This window comes from Blennius ocellaris (assembly GCF_963422515.1).
Source record: "Blennius ocellaris genome assembly, chromosome: 10".
Taxonomy (NCBI): domain Eukaryota; kingdom Metazoa; phylum Chordata; class Actinopteri; order Blenniiformes; family Blenniidae; genus Blennius; species Blennius ocellaris.
The window spans coordinates 17,956,925-17,973,815 of record NC_137659.1 but is presented as its reverse complement, the minus strand read 5'-3'; the positions used below and the strand labels follow the sequence as shown (position 1 = coordinate 17,973,815).

The 16,891-nt window shown below is 37.2% G+C and overlaps 1 protein-coding gene across 1 annotated transcript in view; it reads right to left on the bottom strand.

The window, feature by feature from the left end:
* Positions 1–16,891, bottom strand: part of brinp2 (bone morphogenetic protein/retinoic acid inducible neural-specific 2) — a gene marked incomplete at both ends in the record, with an annotated part of 116,126 nt that overhangs the window by 67,639 nt on the left and 31,596 nt on the right. Inside the window, 2 exons of the mRNA XM_080503675.1 lie at positions 8,485–8,666; positions 11,500–11,690. Of these exons, the coding sequence (XP_080359801.1) occupies positions 8,485–8,666; positions 11,500–11,690 (373 nt within the window). The remainder of the gene's footprint in view (positions 1–8,484; positions 8,667–11,499; positions 11,691–16,891) is intronic.

The following is a 16,891-nucleotide window of genomic DNA, read 5'->3' as shown; positions in this document are numbered from 1 at the left end:
GCATTTTATCCTATTCAAATTGTCAGCTAACAAAGTTTAAAACACCCTGGACAGGTGGAGGAACAGTTTCAAGCATTCACACGTCCACATACTAGCATAATAAGGTCACTAATCGAAAATAAAATTTACTTGGAGTCTCAGAATAAACTGGAGTATCCTGAAATGTATTTTTTTTCTATTTTATATGTAGCACTTTGTGTTGCATGTATGTATGTATGTAGCAATAGTGCTCTATAAATAAAGTTTGATTTGATTTGAAAAAACCCATGCATGTAAAGTGAGAACAAACAAATCCCACATAGAAATTACCTCAAGCCCAACCTGGATTCGAACCAGGGATGATTTCACTCTAAGACAAAAGGGCTACCCACAAAAACGATAAAGGAATAAAAAACAATATTGGTTCAAGTTTTGAGTACATTTTGACATTTTTTGCAGTTTATTACAACTTGGTGAATGCCACACAATAATTTCCCCACCAATCATAATGTCAATAAGATTAATTTCTTTGAAAGGCTCTCAATGTGCATTCAACTTGCTCACATTCACATTGTGATTGTTTTGTGTATATTTAACTATGTATGTACATAACTTATGGATTCTGACCCCATATTATCTAATGCTATAGACTACTATTAAAAATAAATTACACAATTCATTGACAGATGCAAAGTTAATTTCTGTCTATGATGTATATAAGCAAATCTTTCCTTTTTAGATAATGGGTTTACTACATGTCTACATTCAACATAGATTTGATGCATGACTGGCTCCCTTATACACTTCCTTTAAAATAGTGACAGATGGAAAGAAACATTTTAGGTTGTATTTTTGTTTCAGTAGGCTTTAATTAGAGAACTTTCTTTCAACAGGAAGCAGACCCAAGGAGTCCTTGGGTCAGATTTCTTCTTTGGAGATAAATAAAATACCCATCAAGGCAAAAATGTCTACCCAGCATGTTCATTCCTCTGGAGCAACTACATGGAAACTTTCATGCGGAGTATCTGGAGGATCACATGTGAAATACTATAATGCTGTTAATTGAAGAAGAGAAAATGACAGAATAAAAGGAATGTAAAAGGCAAGGCAAAAAAGGAATAAATAAGGAAATTGAATAAGAAGCAAACGTAATAAAGACACAAGAGAGAGGGTACAAAAAAAGGAGGCTTTTGACAAATAGTTAATTTCCTGAGTGGATATCCAGCATATAACTGAATGCAAAGATGGATAGAGCCTCTGGCAAAGCCATTTTCCATCTAATTCAAGCTATTTGGTAAATGATGCAGCATTTGCAAATTTGCTCTCCTTAAAAGAGCCATGGTCTTCACATCGTCACACTGACATTGCACAAGAAATGTCAAATCTGTTTGAAGAAACAACAGGGTAAAAAAATTAATAATAATTCTGAGATGATTTTACAGATTAGTGGGAGATAAAGATGGGAAGTGAAAGACGATTTATGGGAGGGTAAAAGGCCACACTGGGGTTGTATTGAGCCCATTCTTCTGTTGTTTTGACTGTGGAACAATTCATCCTCTCAGGGTATTCAGACTAAAGATGAAGTGAAATTTTAATTTTGCAAACGAAAGCTATCAAGGAAAACAACACTTGTACATTCTTGGTCTTTGAGTTAATTCTTCCATGAAATAAAAGCCAGTGGCATTCAGATTAAACGAATCAAGTGGTTGATTGCATTAATTCAACTAATGTAGGACTAAAAGCACATATAAACACATCAGCTCAACTGATATCAATGCAGTAGAGCTCCATGGCAAATCCTGACCGAGATGTCAAACAGAGGTTAAATTGTCTTTGTTTTTGTTGTTCTAAATACATATATTATTAAACATGGAGACACACTTTGCTTTCTCAGTTTACTATTGGCTATTGTTCTATGACAATGTAAATCAATTAGAAATGGCCACAATTTGACAAACTGAAATACATATTGGTGCCTATCACCATGGAGGCAACATGATTTCAGATTCATATTGTGAGGTATTAGCATATGAGGTATTTGTTTTGGTGTTTATAGGAAACATGAATTAAAAACAAGACAATTTACACATTATACATACATCTAGATATTACAATATATTATAAATGCATGTGTGGCATGCATGTAGAGTTAACAGTCAGTGGGATGATTGAGGAAGCCTATTGCAGTCAGATAACAAAAAACTGGTCCTGATGAATTGATAAGAGAGGGGTGTGACTTGGAACAGTCGAAATGGGGCATGGTTTCAATCAGAAATTGATTAAATGTTTGAGCATAACACAGACAATAGTCCAGTTAAATTGCGTACCTTTGTCATATAACACCACCTCCCATGTGTTAGGGAGGCAGTAAGCAATTTCCAGGGTAAACGGACAACTCGTCCACAAAACTGCAACCCCGGCATTATTGATTTGAAAGATTGGATTTCAAAATATATTTGACACATTTGGAAGGATTATCAAGTATATCCAATACAAAAACAGAAGCAGTGGCGGATTTTGCTATGGGCATAGTGGGCAGCTGCCCAGAGCGCAAACTCAACAGGGGGCGCACCGTGTACCACCTCAGATGCGGTCTTCAGTATTTCTGAAAACAACAAGGCTGTGCAGCTGAAAAGTTAAAACGCCACTTTGTAGCTGACAGCGTTGAGTGATGCATTCAAGTGCATCACGAGCTAGGGTTCCAAACTGTTTTCTAAGTAAATGAGTGTAACAAAAATGCAACCAAGGATTTCACTGGGTATTACAAAAGAGGAATAGTTCAGGAGCTTTGTTGTGTTTTTGAAACGGCAATTAATACACACCCAAGCTGAGCAGAATACAAATTGGAGAGTTACTTTCAAGCCCACAGTTTTTAAAACACAAAGGACACACCAAACAGTCCCTTTAATGCATCAGGCCGCTGTATGTTTTTTAAATGCTGTTTGTAATTTAAAAATTTTTTATGTTTCATATCCCAAGGCCTACACATATGCCACTTAGTCTGTTGTAACCATAAATGCATCAGAGCTTTCAGCCGTATCGCATTGAATACACACCGGGCTTTTTTGGAACTTCTGTGAAGAAGTTGAATAACAAAGCACCTGAGAGCTGCCACCCACGCCTCTGCCTTTGTTTGAAACTCCCAAGAGCCTTTCAATGAGCGGAGCGTTCAACCTGGACCATTCTGTTTTTATTTATCTATTTATTTATTTATACATTTTACAATATGCATTATGCAAACAGGGTATAATGCATATTCCCCAAATCCAAACACGTTTTGTTGATCCAAAGATAATGGCATGTGGTCAACTTTTTAATATATATATATATATATATATATATATATATATATATAATATATATATATATTTTTTTTTTATTCCCCTCTCGCCCTCTGCGGGTGGTCACCTGTTTTTCTATTTCAAGCTCGGGTCCTCTACCAGAGGCCTGGGAGCTTGAGGGTCCTGCGCAGTATCTTTGCTGTTCCAAGTACTGCACTTTTCTGGACTGAGATGTCCGAGGTTGTTCCAGGGATCTGCTGTAGCCACTCCTCCAGTTTGGAGGTTACGGCCCCGAGTGCTCCGATTACCACGGGCACTACTGTCACCTTCACCTTCCAAGCCCTCTCCAGCTCCTCTCTGAGCCCTTGGTATTTCTCCAGTTTCTCATGTTCCTTCTTTCTGATGTTACCATCACTTGGTATTGCTACATCCATCACCACGGCTTTCCTCTGCCCTTTATCAACCACCACAATGTCTGGTTGGTTCGCCATTACCATCCTGTCTGTCTGTATCTGGAAGTCCCACAGGATCTTCGCTCGGTCATTTTTATATATATATATATATATATATATATATATATATATATATATATATAATTTGGAATTGACTATAGTAATAAATGTTGTTTAGTGTGGGCTGCATGGTGGAGTCATGGTCATCACTCTGGCCTCACAGTGAGAAGGTCTTCTTGTGTGGAGTTTGCATGTTCTCCTTGTGTGCACGTGGATTTCCTCTGGGTACTCTGTTTCTAATTATTGACTTTCCCTGCCAAAACCATACATTAATTTGCCAAATAATTATTTTTAAATTATGACATTCCCTCAAAGGGTCATTATAGCCTCCAAATTATTTCTGTACAATATCACATGTAAGCATGTCATTTGCAACGATGTTAATCGTAGCAAATGCAGTATGGCTCCAAGTGATTGACTAAATGTGTTGATATGCACAGTGCAAATTCACAGTGTATGGAAACATGAATTATTGAAGGTCTTTTGCAATAGATTGAAGACTGCTATTCACTACACTCACCATCCAGCTGCTGGGAAAATGAACTGAATGAAGAATTTTATACTATTTATTTTAGGTTTTTTTTAAATGTTGTCATGCAAAGCTGTTCAATGATATGACTTCCCTTCCACTGTACATTTAAAAGCCTATTTTTCACAGATGTCTAAAAAATGGACTTTCGTTCATTAGACAGGGTAGGAGAGTGGTTCAGTAATGAGATTACACTGAGCATAAGCATGGGATTATCTAAGATTAGGAAAATATAGAATAATGCCTTACTCTTTGGGAAATGTGATTAGTCAGATGCAGTACTTGACTTTCTTCCATAGTATACCAATCAGAGTGTTAATATGGGCATATAAACTGCTGAATTCACCATGAAGGAGTAATTTTTTTTGTCAATGGTATTGTTAAATCTAATTTTGACAACATAAAACATACCTAAAATGATATGTTGTCACAAAAGTGTGGAGATTCCTTAACGAAACTGGCTACTGTCGGTAGTTATTTGGTCAATAAAACATGTACAAGGTTTTTTTTTTTTTTTTATAGATGAGTGAATTATCTCTGTGCAGATGTTCAGCTGCTTTTAGCTCTTGACATCTGCATTGTGTTGAAAAGCTCCTACCTTCTCTTTCACTCCCGGAGAGCAAATGATACACATTCTAGTTCCAGATGGTCTTTTTCTTTTTTTTTCTTTTTTTCTTTTGTCTCTCAGAAGAACTGCAGTCTGCACTGGATTGTGTGATTGAGCTCCCTTCAGTTTATTGCTGGAGATTAAGATAATGCATTTTGCTCCCGCCTCCGACTCCGTGCTGCAGCACGCCCAGAGGCATACATGGACACAGGTCAAGAGCATCCCACTCAGTGTGGCTTCCTCCTGGATGATAAGATGATGTGGCAGAACATAGCACGGCAGGTGGCCTGCATACAGCGACCCTCATTTAGCAGAAACATGGGCTTCACTCGGTGTAGTTGCTCTCTTTGTTAACTTGACATGAACGTGTGTGAGAGGGTGTGTGCGTGCATGTAAATCACTGAACGTTTGGACAAATCTGGATTCTTCTGGCTTGTTGTACTCTACTCCAACTTACGAATTCATATGTCAAAGTCAAAGTCAGCTTTATTGTCAAGTGTGCTAATATGCATGACATACAGCACAGATGAAATTTCAGTCCTCTCAGACCCACAGTGCAAAAGGCATGTAACAGTATATTAAAAAATAACAATTTAAAGATTTAAAAATATATACATCATACAATCCTATAAACAGTAACGTGACATGTACACAATATGTGCACTTTTATTCATTTTTTGTATTATTTGTAATCCCTCTGATTAAACAAAATAAAAATGTTGATTTGACCTTGTTTTAAAGAGAATTAATTTGGATCGCAGATTGAAGTTTATACTTTCAATTGAATACTGACTCAGTTTAGGTTTCTGTCTATGAACGTTTTTGTCGGCCAAAGTGACTTTTCTTTTTAGTCTTATTATTAAAGTATTTGAAGTGATGCTTCGCACCACCTATATCAAACTGTACCAACTATATCAAACTGTGACTAGCCCACGGCCTTATGCACAGTATCACGATGGGTGGTGGTTATTGTTTTGCGAGTCACTTGTTGGCTGAAGAAGAGAAAGCATCAAACAAGTATATATCTTTTCAATGTATGTGAGATGCACCTCTCCATGGCAGAATTGCAGTTTTCTAACACTCACCAGCATCAACTTATATTTGTTTGTATTTTCCATGATGTTTATTCTTTGTGTGAGTTGTTGCGGTTGTATGTTTATACATCTTGACCAGTTTACTTAATGATTTCAACACCTCTCAAACATTTATTTTTTAACTGCTTTTGTGGTTTGTATGAAAACAAAATATTCAAATTGTTTCTTGTACAATCATAATACTATTTCCACAGTCCAGCATATTAAATGCCAAGTGCTTCAGCCGTAGATTTACATACATGATATGTAAATAATACATTTGGCAGACATTCCATGTCCAACAGGCAAAACAGGACGAAAGCTACTGATGACCTTATCATATCTACTTATAGCTGTGTCTTATTTGTGTCTTTCCTTGTATATATCAAAATTCCCTCCTGAGATCAGCAGCCATATAAGGTGTAATTTTGAGAGTTTTTTCCTTTCAGTCCAAATCCCCAGGGGTATGGTTTCTTTCATTGCTGGCATGCGGTACATCGAGAGTAACACTGGAGCTCTTCTTTCCCCTGCCACAAAACTGCTGAAATACATAAGTCTGAGCTGATGGAAGAACTTCCCATTCTTGAAAGAAGTTTGAGAGAGTCATTGGTGTGTCCTTGATGCTGGCAGTTAGTGTTACTCATGCGTTTTATTGCGATACCCGATTTCCTCCATTTATTTTCTCTATAGCCTGACCGAGGCTCACAAAAAAGGTGGCCTACTGAATTATACTTTATACCAGCTTTGTTAACTGCTATTCAGTATATGAATTGTTCATGTAATGTAAATTGAAGATGGGTTAGTGTGGTAAAAGCTCAGGATAAACCTCAGTATTCAGTATTATCGTGCAATGAAGCTCTAATATTGCGCCTATGCTAAAAAGAGGTGCAGTGTTTCTTCACATGGCAGGATGATAACCCAACCTCATTTTATTAGGACACCTTCAAAATTGTCCTCTTTACCTGAAGTAAGGGCATTATAATTATCTTCCTCCCTAATCTTCAAGGGTTCTACTTCAAATATGCTGATAATTCTGATAAAAAAACAAAAAAAAAAAACAACTCACACATATATTCTTTGTAACACTGCATTACTTGAGATTCAACATCTCCACTCAGTAGCTGAATCTGCTAAATCTGACAAACTATCATATCCTTCCAAAGTAAATTAGGACTAATGGCTTATAGCTGAATTGTGCTGCAAATTGCCTGAGCAGATTTCTCATACTATCACTGCATGGATGGTAAGCAGGCTAACTGATTTTGTAAAAAGATCTTAATAGTCGACGCTTGCATATTTATCTCCATTGTTCACTTTTTTTTTGCAAAAGACCATGAATTGTTTCAGCGCAGCAGTCACTCATTGTTCTTCCACTCCCGGCAAACACAAATATATTAAAGCGATTAAGGTTTCACTCCATAATTAATTCTAAGAAGATAACATTGTATTTGCTCTGAGTTAAGGAAGCCTTTGTGTTTCCTGTTTCTCATACACCCAATCAAAACCCTCGTGCCAAAGTAAGCTAATGTCTGAAAGTGGCTTGTCTGTGTGTGAATCACACCTTTGCATGCCGTGGTTGCACTTGGAAAATGAGCCACCAGATTAAAAGGTGCAGGTAAAATTGGTACTACGCAATGACTTCAATTGGATTTTCTCTTTAAGTTGAAGCGTGGAAGCTTGATCCAGCCACCTACACACCTGCTGCTATCACATATAGCACACAGATTTGTTCTGAGGAGAATAATGTGTTGCACAGGTTTTGCTTCTCTTCCAATGAGGAGGAGCACAAAGAAAATGTATTACAATCAGATAGGAACACTGAGACGATAATAGGATTTAGTTTTGTGTGCTTTTTGGTTTACTCTATGCAATTATTTATGACAAGAATAAGCAAAAACCTGTTGGTAGGTTTTGGCTCAATGATAATCCACTGCATCAAGGTGAGTGGATGGTTGAGTGTGTCACTAAATCAACTGAATTAACCAAACAAGTGTCTCATGAGCTTTGTGAAGGAATATAAAACCCACTTCAAATCGAGAGTTTGAAGTGGTTTCAACAATATTGATGTATTATATAAGCACATGCATACACAAAAGACAACACACACAAACCAGCAACCCAGTCCAGAATACTTATGCAGGCATACACTGAGAAAAAAAAATATATATTTGGACTTTCTGGGAAGCTTGGGTTACAGCGCAACGACTGTGCTTTAAATGAGGACTGATATAAGTAACATAATCTGAAAAAAAATCTCACGCTTTAAAGAGATATCGGAGTGTTAATTTATGCATATCTTTGTTGATCAATGCTTAGTCGGATTGTGAATGGAGAGAATTTCAACCCAAAGTGTATAATATACAGTATGTATGCTATATAAACATTCCATTTACATATGTACTATATGCTGAAGGAAATATTTTATTCTGCAGTGCTCAGAGGCAAATTGTCTGTGTCTGGGAACATACGGTCGGTGCATTCGCTGTGAGAGGGAGAGCAGTACCTTAATAGCAGAGGTGGCGATCTGGAGGTGGTGGAGTCGCCTCAGGGTGCTCTCCCGGTCTGTGAAGTAGGAAGCTGCGAGCTGATGAAGCAGCTCCAGAGACACTACAGAGCTGTTGCTGTTGCCTTCCGACTTCTTATTCAGCTTCTGCTTGTCCAGGAAAATTGTCAAAGACTCCTCTCCTGTGGATCAAGAATCAATCAATGAAGCTGATGTTTATGAACAATTAAGTCTGCTTCTTTCACTGACAGTCCGAGTGAAGATTCATAAAGTGGCATTCTGGTTTTGTACTTGACATTTTTTTGGCAGACCTTGAAATTCTCGTTGTGGTTTTGCGGTTTGTGCGCTATAATGCAAATGAGGTTTCATGTACCTTGGCTTCACTCCCTTTCATCAAGTCAGTTGTGCAGCCATCATCACTAAAGGTAGAAAATACGAGTACTTTCAATGTATAGATTGTTAAATTGTGGCTCAGACTACGAGTCAAATCAGGAGAGTCTTTATTATTTGAAATAAGCTGAATATTTTAAAATGATAACATGAGTCTCAATATCTGTTTGAATGAGTATTACACAGACTTAATGACTTATGTATAAATAATTGAATCACTGTTGACTTGAATTTTCTGTGTGAAATTTGCACAGATTGTGTTAAAATGAGAGTTGTAGTATATCCAAACTCAATTTGTTAACAAGCAGGCAGTTATCATGAAATCTGAGTAAAGTATACAAAAGTTAATCTTGCCCCATTCCCATTTGCATCCTTCTTTGTCCGGAGGTATGAGACTACTTCAATAGTACAAGAATGAGCTCACCTGCTTGTGAAGGCAGTGTTTTAATCAATGAGACTACAGATTTGGGGATTTTTTTTAATGAACGTATAGTAATTATAATAGGGAAAAAGCATCTAGTCCAGTCGTATGTTGGCAGGTGAGTTGATAACAGTATGATTTTTTCCCTCCTCCGGGAATAATGAGGCAAAAATCATTTACTTTTTTTAACTCAGTAAACCCACAAACTCTTTCTGCAATTTAGTGCTTTAATTAGAGCATGGACATATTATATTAACCAAACTATTATGGTCACTAGTATTATGAAGCTTTAAGGTAATTAAATCTTTGGACATGGAGGGGGTAAAACTGTGACTGAGCTGTGTAAAAACTATTATCATAAAATCATACAAATATTACAAGGTATTTGGACCACAATATTTACTGCTTGGATTGTTTGACTATATCTAAAGCACGTTTTACAAAATATGACTTATTTTAAAGAAACATTGCCATAGAATCTTGCTAAAAATACAAAATACTTGTTAATATACTACTAATACAAGGTCTGACAATCCTGAAAATCTAATACACAGAGTGGAACTACTTCACACAGATATAGTCGAGGCTTTTTGAAGTAAATAATTTAATATGCTGTTTAATCAAAAATTATCAAGACAAATAACAAACATGTTATGTGGAAATAAATCTAAATCAGGCACCTACAGGATGCGTGCTCTTTCCAAATATGGAGCCAAGCATCTGTTTAGTTTGTATCTGACCAAAATCACAATTTCCTAGCCTCCAACAAAGCACTCTATTATTAATGGCCATTAATCACAGAGAGCGCCAAAGGGCTTTAAAAGCCACTCAGAGAACCACAAAGAGACAAACACAGGTTTTAACAATTGTGGGTATCGAGTTCACTGTGACACTCGGCATGTTTCTGAATTTTTTGTATTGTAAAAATGCATGCATGAAGATTTTGAAAGCGATACAGTGCATTAATAGTGCTAAATTGAATATTCTGAGGGTTTTACAGGCTATTTGTAACAACCATTAGATAACTGTATTCAATTAAACTATTTAGCAAAATCAACATCACAGATCAATACAACCATAGCAGATGAGGCTGACATAAAAAAAAAACCAGCCAGATTGTAATGAACACAGTCGTGGAAAAAAGCAGGAATTAGATATCGGGAATGTGGGCTTTCTCTCTGCTTGAGTGTAATTATTGTGCAGACTGGCTCTGCCCATTTAGTTTGGGCTGTTAATTACATATAGAGTCTAACTATCAGTCTCTGGCACTGCATTCATCTCTGTTCCGTCTCCCACGCTCTTGCTCCAGCGCATACATCCAGTGATAAGTGGCAGCAATGTTCGCCGTCTGTGGATGCAAATATCAGAGTGGTTCTTAGGGAACACTGCACATAATGGGTCGGCTATGTGAAGAGCATATATCCAGAGAGAGATTGAGCAAGCCTCTGACAACACACCCAGGAAAAGATGTATGAGCTATTTTTTTTTGTTTTATCATAATTGAAAATCTACTATATCACTTCTGCATGAATCCTTTCCTTTTTTATTCACCGTCTCTATTTTACAGAGTTGATCAATTTGAGTATTCTGGACTTGTCTATCTTCATCTGAATCTATTGACATGGATCTTCATACTATTTACCCGAAATTGTCCTGTAAACACAGCCGACTGTAAATATGCACCTATTTATCAGGGCTGTGCCGTGCGATGACGGGGATCAGCAGTGTATCGACAACACTAGGTTGTTGCCCCGAATGTTACACATGGCCTTGGACTTGTTTTTGTGAGGCACGCGCAATCAATACTGGTGGCGATTTCTGTTTTGTGAGTTTCTGCTCTATTCCAGGATGGAGGCTAAAAAGAAATCCAATAGAGAGAGACCCACACGTAGCAACAGGTCAGTTTAATCCCTCTTCTGCTTTGTAAGGCTTCAGCAGGTGCGTGTAATGTTTGTCGAAGAGAAGGATGAGTGTGGAAATTAGCACTGCGAGAAACAAGCCTCGCTGAAAACTGCAGCTACAAGGTATCGTTGCAATTGTTCTTCACACGATATCCCCTTTCAGGAATCATGCCGACAAGACAACTGTAGCTCCACAGTGACTCCTCCGAGAGTTAAAATTAGGAGCTCCTCTATTTTTGGTGTGTTCCGACACTTTCTAACCCGAGAACAAAGGAGTGTGTGTCACCTGCAGTCCATCCTTACCTCCCAGGGTAGCAGAAACTAGGAAGTGGGTCCCATACTTCTTAATGAGGTTTTCGTTGATTTGCTGCAGGGTTGGCCGTCGACCCAGTAACCGCAGGTTTCGTAGGAACTCTGGAGCTAAGGGCACTGGAGCTTTGAGGAAACCTCTCTTCTCTGTAGCCAGGCTGTTCACCTTCCAATGGCTGAACTCCCTACAACGACAAACACAGAAATAGATGAATATGCAATTCATTATGTAGATTATGGAGGGAAAGGCAGAACAAAACTGAGGTTAAAAGTTGCACAATGCCTGTTTTTACAACCAACTATCAATATACTCCCATATATGAAAACAAGTGCAGGTAATACAGAGCAACGAGTGAGAAAAGACAAAGATTAGTTTATTTTGATACATAATGTAACGTGTAGTGATCAGTGGATCTACAAAGATATTGTAAACTTAAGTAATGGAGACAGATTTGTGCTTGTGGCTAATGTCACAAAACAAAGCCAAGCAATTATTTCATCAATACAAATAGTTGTATAAGGGGTATAATAGGGGTGAATCATAAATAGCAAAGTTGGTGCAAATTTTCAGTTTATAGCTCTTGGTTTTGAGTACTGATTATATAACATAACTAAAAGTAACATATTTGTCCAATTTAGCATTACAATTAACACAACACATTTTAAATTGAGGTTTAGTCTCACCTATTGTATGAAAATAATGAATAATACATCAATAAAAGCACAGTTGCAGTCTATACTGGTGTTGGAGTACGAGGGCTTCTTATGCACGGACATACCAACAGAAAACATCTCCAGACAAATCATTTTTTGTGCTATCAATATCAGAGTTGAACTCGCAATTGGTCAGACTTTATTTTATCATCTGGTTTGATTTTCTAGTCCATCACTCCATCTTTCAGTTGCTGCTATATAGAAAACTTTGAAAGGCAAAGAAAAAGAAAAACACATTGAACATAGCAAATTGTTTCTGTGTGCTCAGTGGGACCAGAGCTGTGATATACAGTAAAGTGTCATGTTGTCCTGCCAAGTTTTGCAATATTGTTGTCGTAAGAGAAAATTGAGAACATTGCACTTCTGTAAAAAACAAAAAAGGTTGGTCTGAAGGTTAAAAAAAAAAAGTTACCTGTTAATTATTGATGATTAAATAGTTTGAATTTGTTCTCTTTAAAACTTGTGATAAATACATCATCCACCCATCCATATGTATATATTTTATGAAATACATTATGTGGGCAGTTTAAGTGCAGAGGTACTTTGGCTTTATTTGCTCACTTTTAACACAATAATATCTCACGATTAAAGTGGTAAAAAGAATTATATCAAATTGTAAATGTGGGCCATGGAAATATTCAAGTCAATGAGTAATTGACCTATCTGGGCATCATCTCTCTAACATTTTTGTTACATTATTTAGTTTAATAGGAATAACTGAGGGAAATATTTAGGATGATGTGAGATCTTGGTGTAGCTCAGTGACAGGGAGTTGCATTGTTGTATTTCAGTTGAATTGAAAATTGAAATTGAAAAAAGTTAGCAAACTTAAAAAAAAAACAAATATGCAAAGCACTTGTTCATGTTAACAGTGTAGAGAGTATTAAGATTTGTTTGGTGGGTAGAAATGTTGAGTCTTGTTTAACGCTTCTTGGATGTCCTGACCTTTTTTATTATTTGGCATTTTGTTTAAATATGTTGAAAATTAAGAATATTGTATTTACCACAGGCTTAGTTGTGACCAAATGGCTAAATGTATGTATTATTCAACATAAACAAGGTGGAAAAAGAAAACTGCACCACCCTGATCTGTTACACTGGAGGCATCCACAATGCTAAGTTCATTTGAAGTCTAGTGATGACATAAATTGCACTCTATATGTGAGACTGAGTGACATTTAAATAGTAGACCTTAAGTGAATCCAGTTCTTTAGCTGTCTAGACAAATGCCAGGAAACCGCGATTACCTAACAAATGGTCAACAAGTCACGGTGGCAGGCTGAAAGATGTCTGGAAAATGCATTCATTTCAAGTGGCTGATGATAATTTTACCCCTCCTGCCACAGTTGAACCCTGAGGTATGTTAAGATATGCAAATACGAACAGGGAAGACCAGATTCATCTCATCTGCATACATTTGCTAGAAAACAATGTTGTATATTAGTTCATTGTGTTCAAATTTGCTATGAGCAAAATACCAGCAGTGACACACTGTGTTCCCATGAGTGTACTCTCTTCCGCACTCACACTCAAGACTGGAACATGCACAGAGGGAGTTGCATATACAGCATTATTCTCTCAGATTCCCAGAGGCTGCTCCTGCAGTGCCTTCTGTGGTCAAAAGTTTACTATTACCTACAACACAACACTATAATTACGCTGTTGACAGCTCAGGGGCTGCTGTAGAACACATATAATACACCAAGTCCCACCCTAATACACCGTAAATCTGCATAGGGTCATTCGCAAGCACTACAGTATAGCCAGCAATGGGGCTGTAATTATTTCCGGGTGCCACGTTGCACATTAGTCTTCAAAGAAGAGCTCAAATTTGTAACAATTTAGCAGCAAGCATGACAAAGCTTTTGTTAGAAGGAATGGCCTAGGGAGCACACGGTCAAACTAGTCCTTCATTAGGAGGTTCATTCACACATAATGCACCAATTAATGTTTGTAGCCTGGCCACAGACGCGGTGCAATTTGTACAAGCTATCATTAACTTCAGCCACATTGTTCAGTCAGGCCAATTCAGGGAAACTGAGTCCAAGGGCACTGTTTGGAGCTGCAAGAGAAATGTTTGTAGGGTGAAAAAAAACAAAAAACAAAGGACGAAAAAAGCGGAAGGGAAAGTTTAGATTTTTCCCTCAGCCTGCTTGGGTCTCTGCAGTGTGTGGCCATTAGTGGAGACTTACAGCACATACAGTAAATATACATCCACAGCATTGTGTGGATGGATATAGTTGCAATTGTGGTTGAAGTATTCTGATTCATTCAGTCCGAAAAAAAAAAAATTTCACTTAGATGAAGATGCACAACCGTGAAGATAAAATAATCTAGCCCTACAGACAGCATTGGTATGATATGCTGGTAATAAAAAAAAGATTGATGTATTGTTGTTCATCTATATGAATCAGATCTTTTGATTGTGTTATTTGTGAGTAAAAAAATGGCTGAAGTTGAAAACATAAATTAGGTTGACTTTGAGTACTTGTTTAATTTTACCTATTATTTATTAATAGAATTGAATTGATTTATGTTGCACTCTATGTGAACCAATACAAGACAAGAACCCGATTTGCCTAACCACTGTAATGACTCTCAGCTTGTTATATTTTCTGAACTGGAAATCATGACAAAGGGTGAAGCTTGCACAAGTAAACCAACTTGCTGTCACTGTTCGGCTGTTGGAAATATTGCTGTGCCTAAAGTTTCCAGCAGAACATTGCTGACTAAAGATGATTGTGAAAGTGGGAGAACGAGACGGCAGAACTGCGCAAAATGTGTCACAACCCCCCCCCCCCCCCCCCCATTTCACAAAGAGGGACGTCTGAGTATCAGATGATGACGAGACTAAAACTTTCTTCGAGAGCACTGCAAGTCTTCTGAAACTGGATCAGTTATTTCCAAATACCCCAGGCTTTGTTCACCAAGAGGCTTAAAGGCAAATTCACCACAGATACAGAATTTAGAAACTAAAAGCCATCATTCTGCCACAAAGAGGACAAACAAAGGCTTTAGACAACCTGCTGAAATGGGGAAGAAAACTAAAGGCTTGAAAAGGTAAAGACACACCAGAAATATACAAATTAGACCTGAAACCTCAGATTATTATCTAACCATATCTTCACTACATTTACTAAGAATATGCTGACTGGCATAATCTAATAATGGATGATAAGTTAGTCAGATATCAGACTGGGTAATAATGATATATACACGTGAAATATGCACACAATGTGAATTAACAAAAAATGTCTGCAGGAGATTTTACAAATTTGGAGCAGGACTCCACCCTACGTACGTTCCTCCTGTTGGAGGAACGTACATTCCAGATCACTCTCTGGTTGAATAATCCAATAAAACTGTCATAAAACTTTGATGTCATTTGTCTTGAGAGATCTTAAATAAAGCTCTTACAATCATTGTCATATACAGTACATTAATTTCAGCAGTAATTTAATATTTGCTCTCTTTCCTTCTTGTTGCCTTTTACATCAGCACTGATTGTCTTTCTCCTTCAAAAATAAGATTCTGAGAAAATCATATTCCAGTTTTAGAGATTTTAATTGTTAATTTTGCATTCTCAAAGAACAATGATGCTTTCCCATATCCCATTGCCACTTGAATCATTTCACATGATATGTCCTCAGTAAACTGACTGGTTTTGCAGCAATGAAATCTAATCACTTAAAAAAAACTATAAATCTCTTAAGTGATTTGTGAAACAGCATAAAATACAGCAATAAAAGGTAAACGGTGAATACTTAGCTGTCTTCGTAGAATCAATGTCACACATGATTATTATTACCCACATTTATTCATCTTTGCATGTAAAGTACAACTCTGTCAGTACATTTAATTAACAGAATTAACACATGTATTCTCTAAACAACCATTTATACATGCAAATTGTATTTCCAGTTGCAGCACTAAAGGCACAGTGTCACTTTTTTTGGTGAGCCCATTACACTTTTATGATTTTAAGACTCACTCATACAGTCTGTCTTCTCACAGCCTGAAACATCAGCACCAACTCCTGCCAGGTGACAAATTATACAGATATTTTTGCAGTGATACTTACACTATCAAGACTTTTCTTTCTTCAACCTGCATTTTCACAGTATTCTTGAAGAGAGTCTAAGACATCTCCCTCGATCCAGGCAGATACCGTTAAGCTATATGATAGCAGTACAGCTTTGCCCTTTGTTCTCCCTGTAAAAACAATATCTGCCTCATCCTTCACACTGATCCATCTGTGATGATTGCTGCAACCACACACCGTTGTATTTTTCAAACTGCCCCTCATTTGTAATACACTGGTTGGACAATAACAGCAGGAAAATTACTACTATATATTTCAGTCTGGTACAATCCAGAAAAAAAAGAAAGTCTTCTCCGGGACTGTGATTTGTGTGGTGCAAGGGATTGCTTTGAATTTAAAGCAAATTATAGTAAACAAACCCCCTCAGTAGACAGGCATAAATGAACCCTGTCAACTCTGGAAGTTTTAGTGCACCTCTCTGTACCTGTTATTATAAAGAGGCCCTTTTACAAGGTTACCAAGTGGCACTTAGGACCACTGTTATGAAATAGCTTCAGCATTTTTTCCATTCTATCAAATGCGCTTTTCTCGAATGGCTTCATCTCTATCAGTCTTAATCACACTCTAATA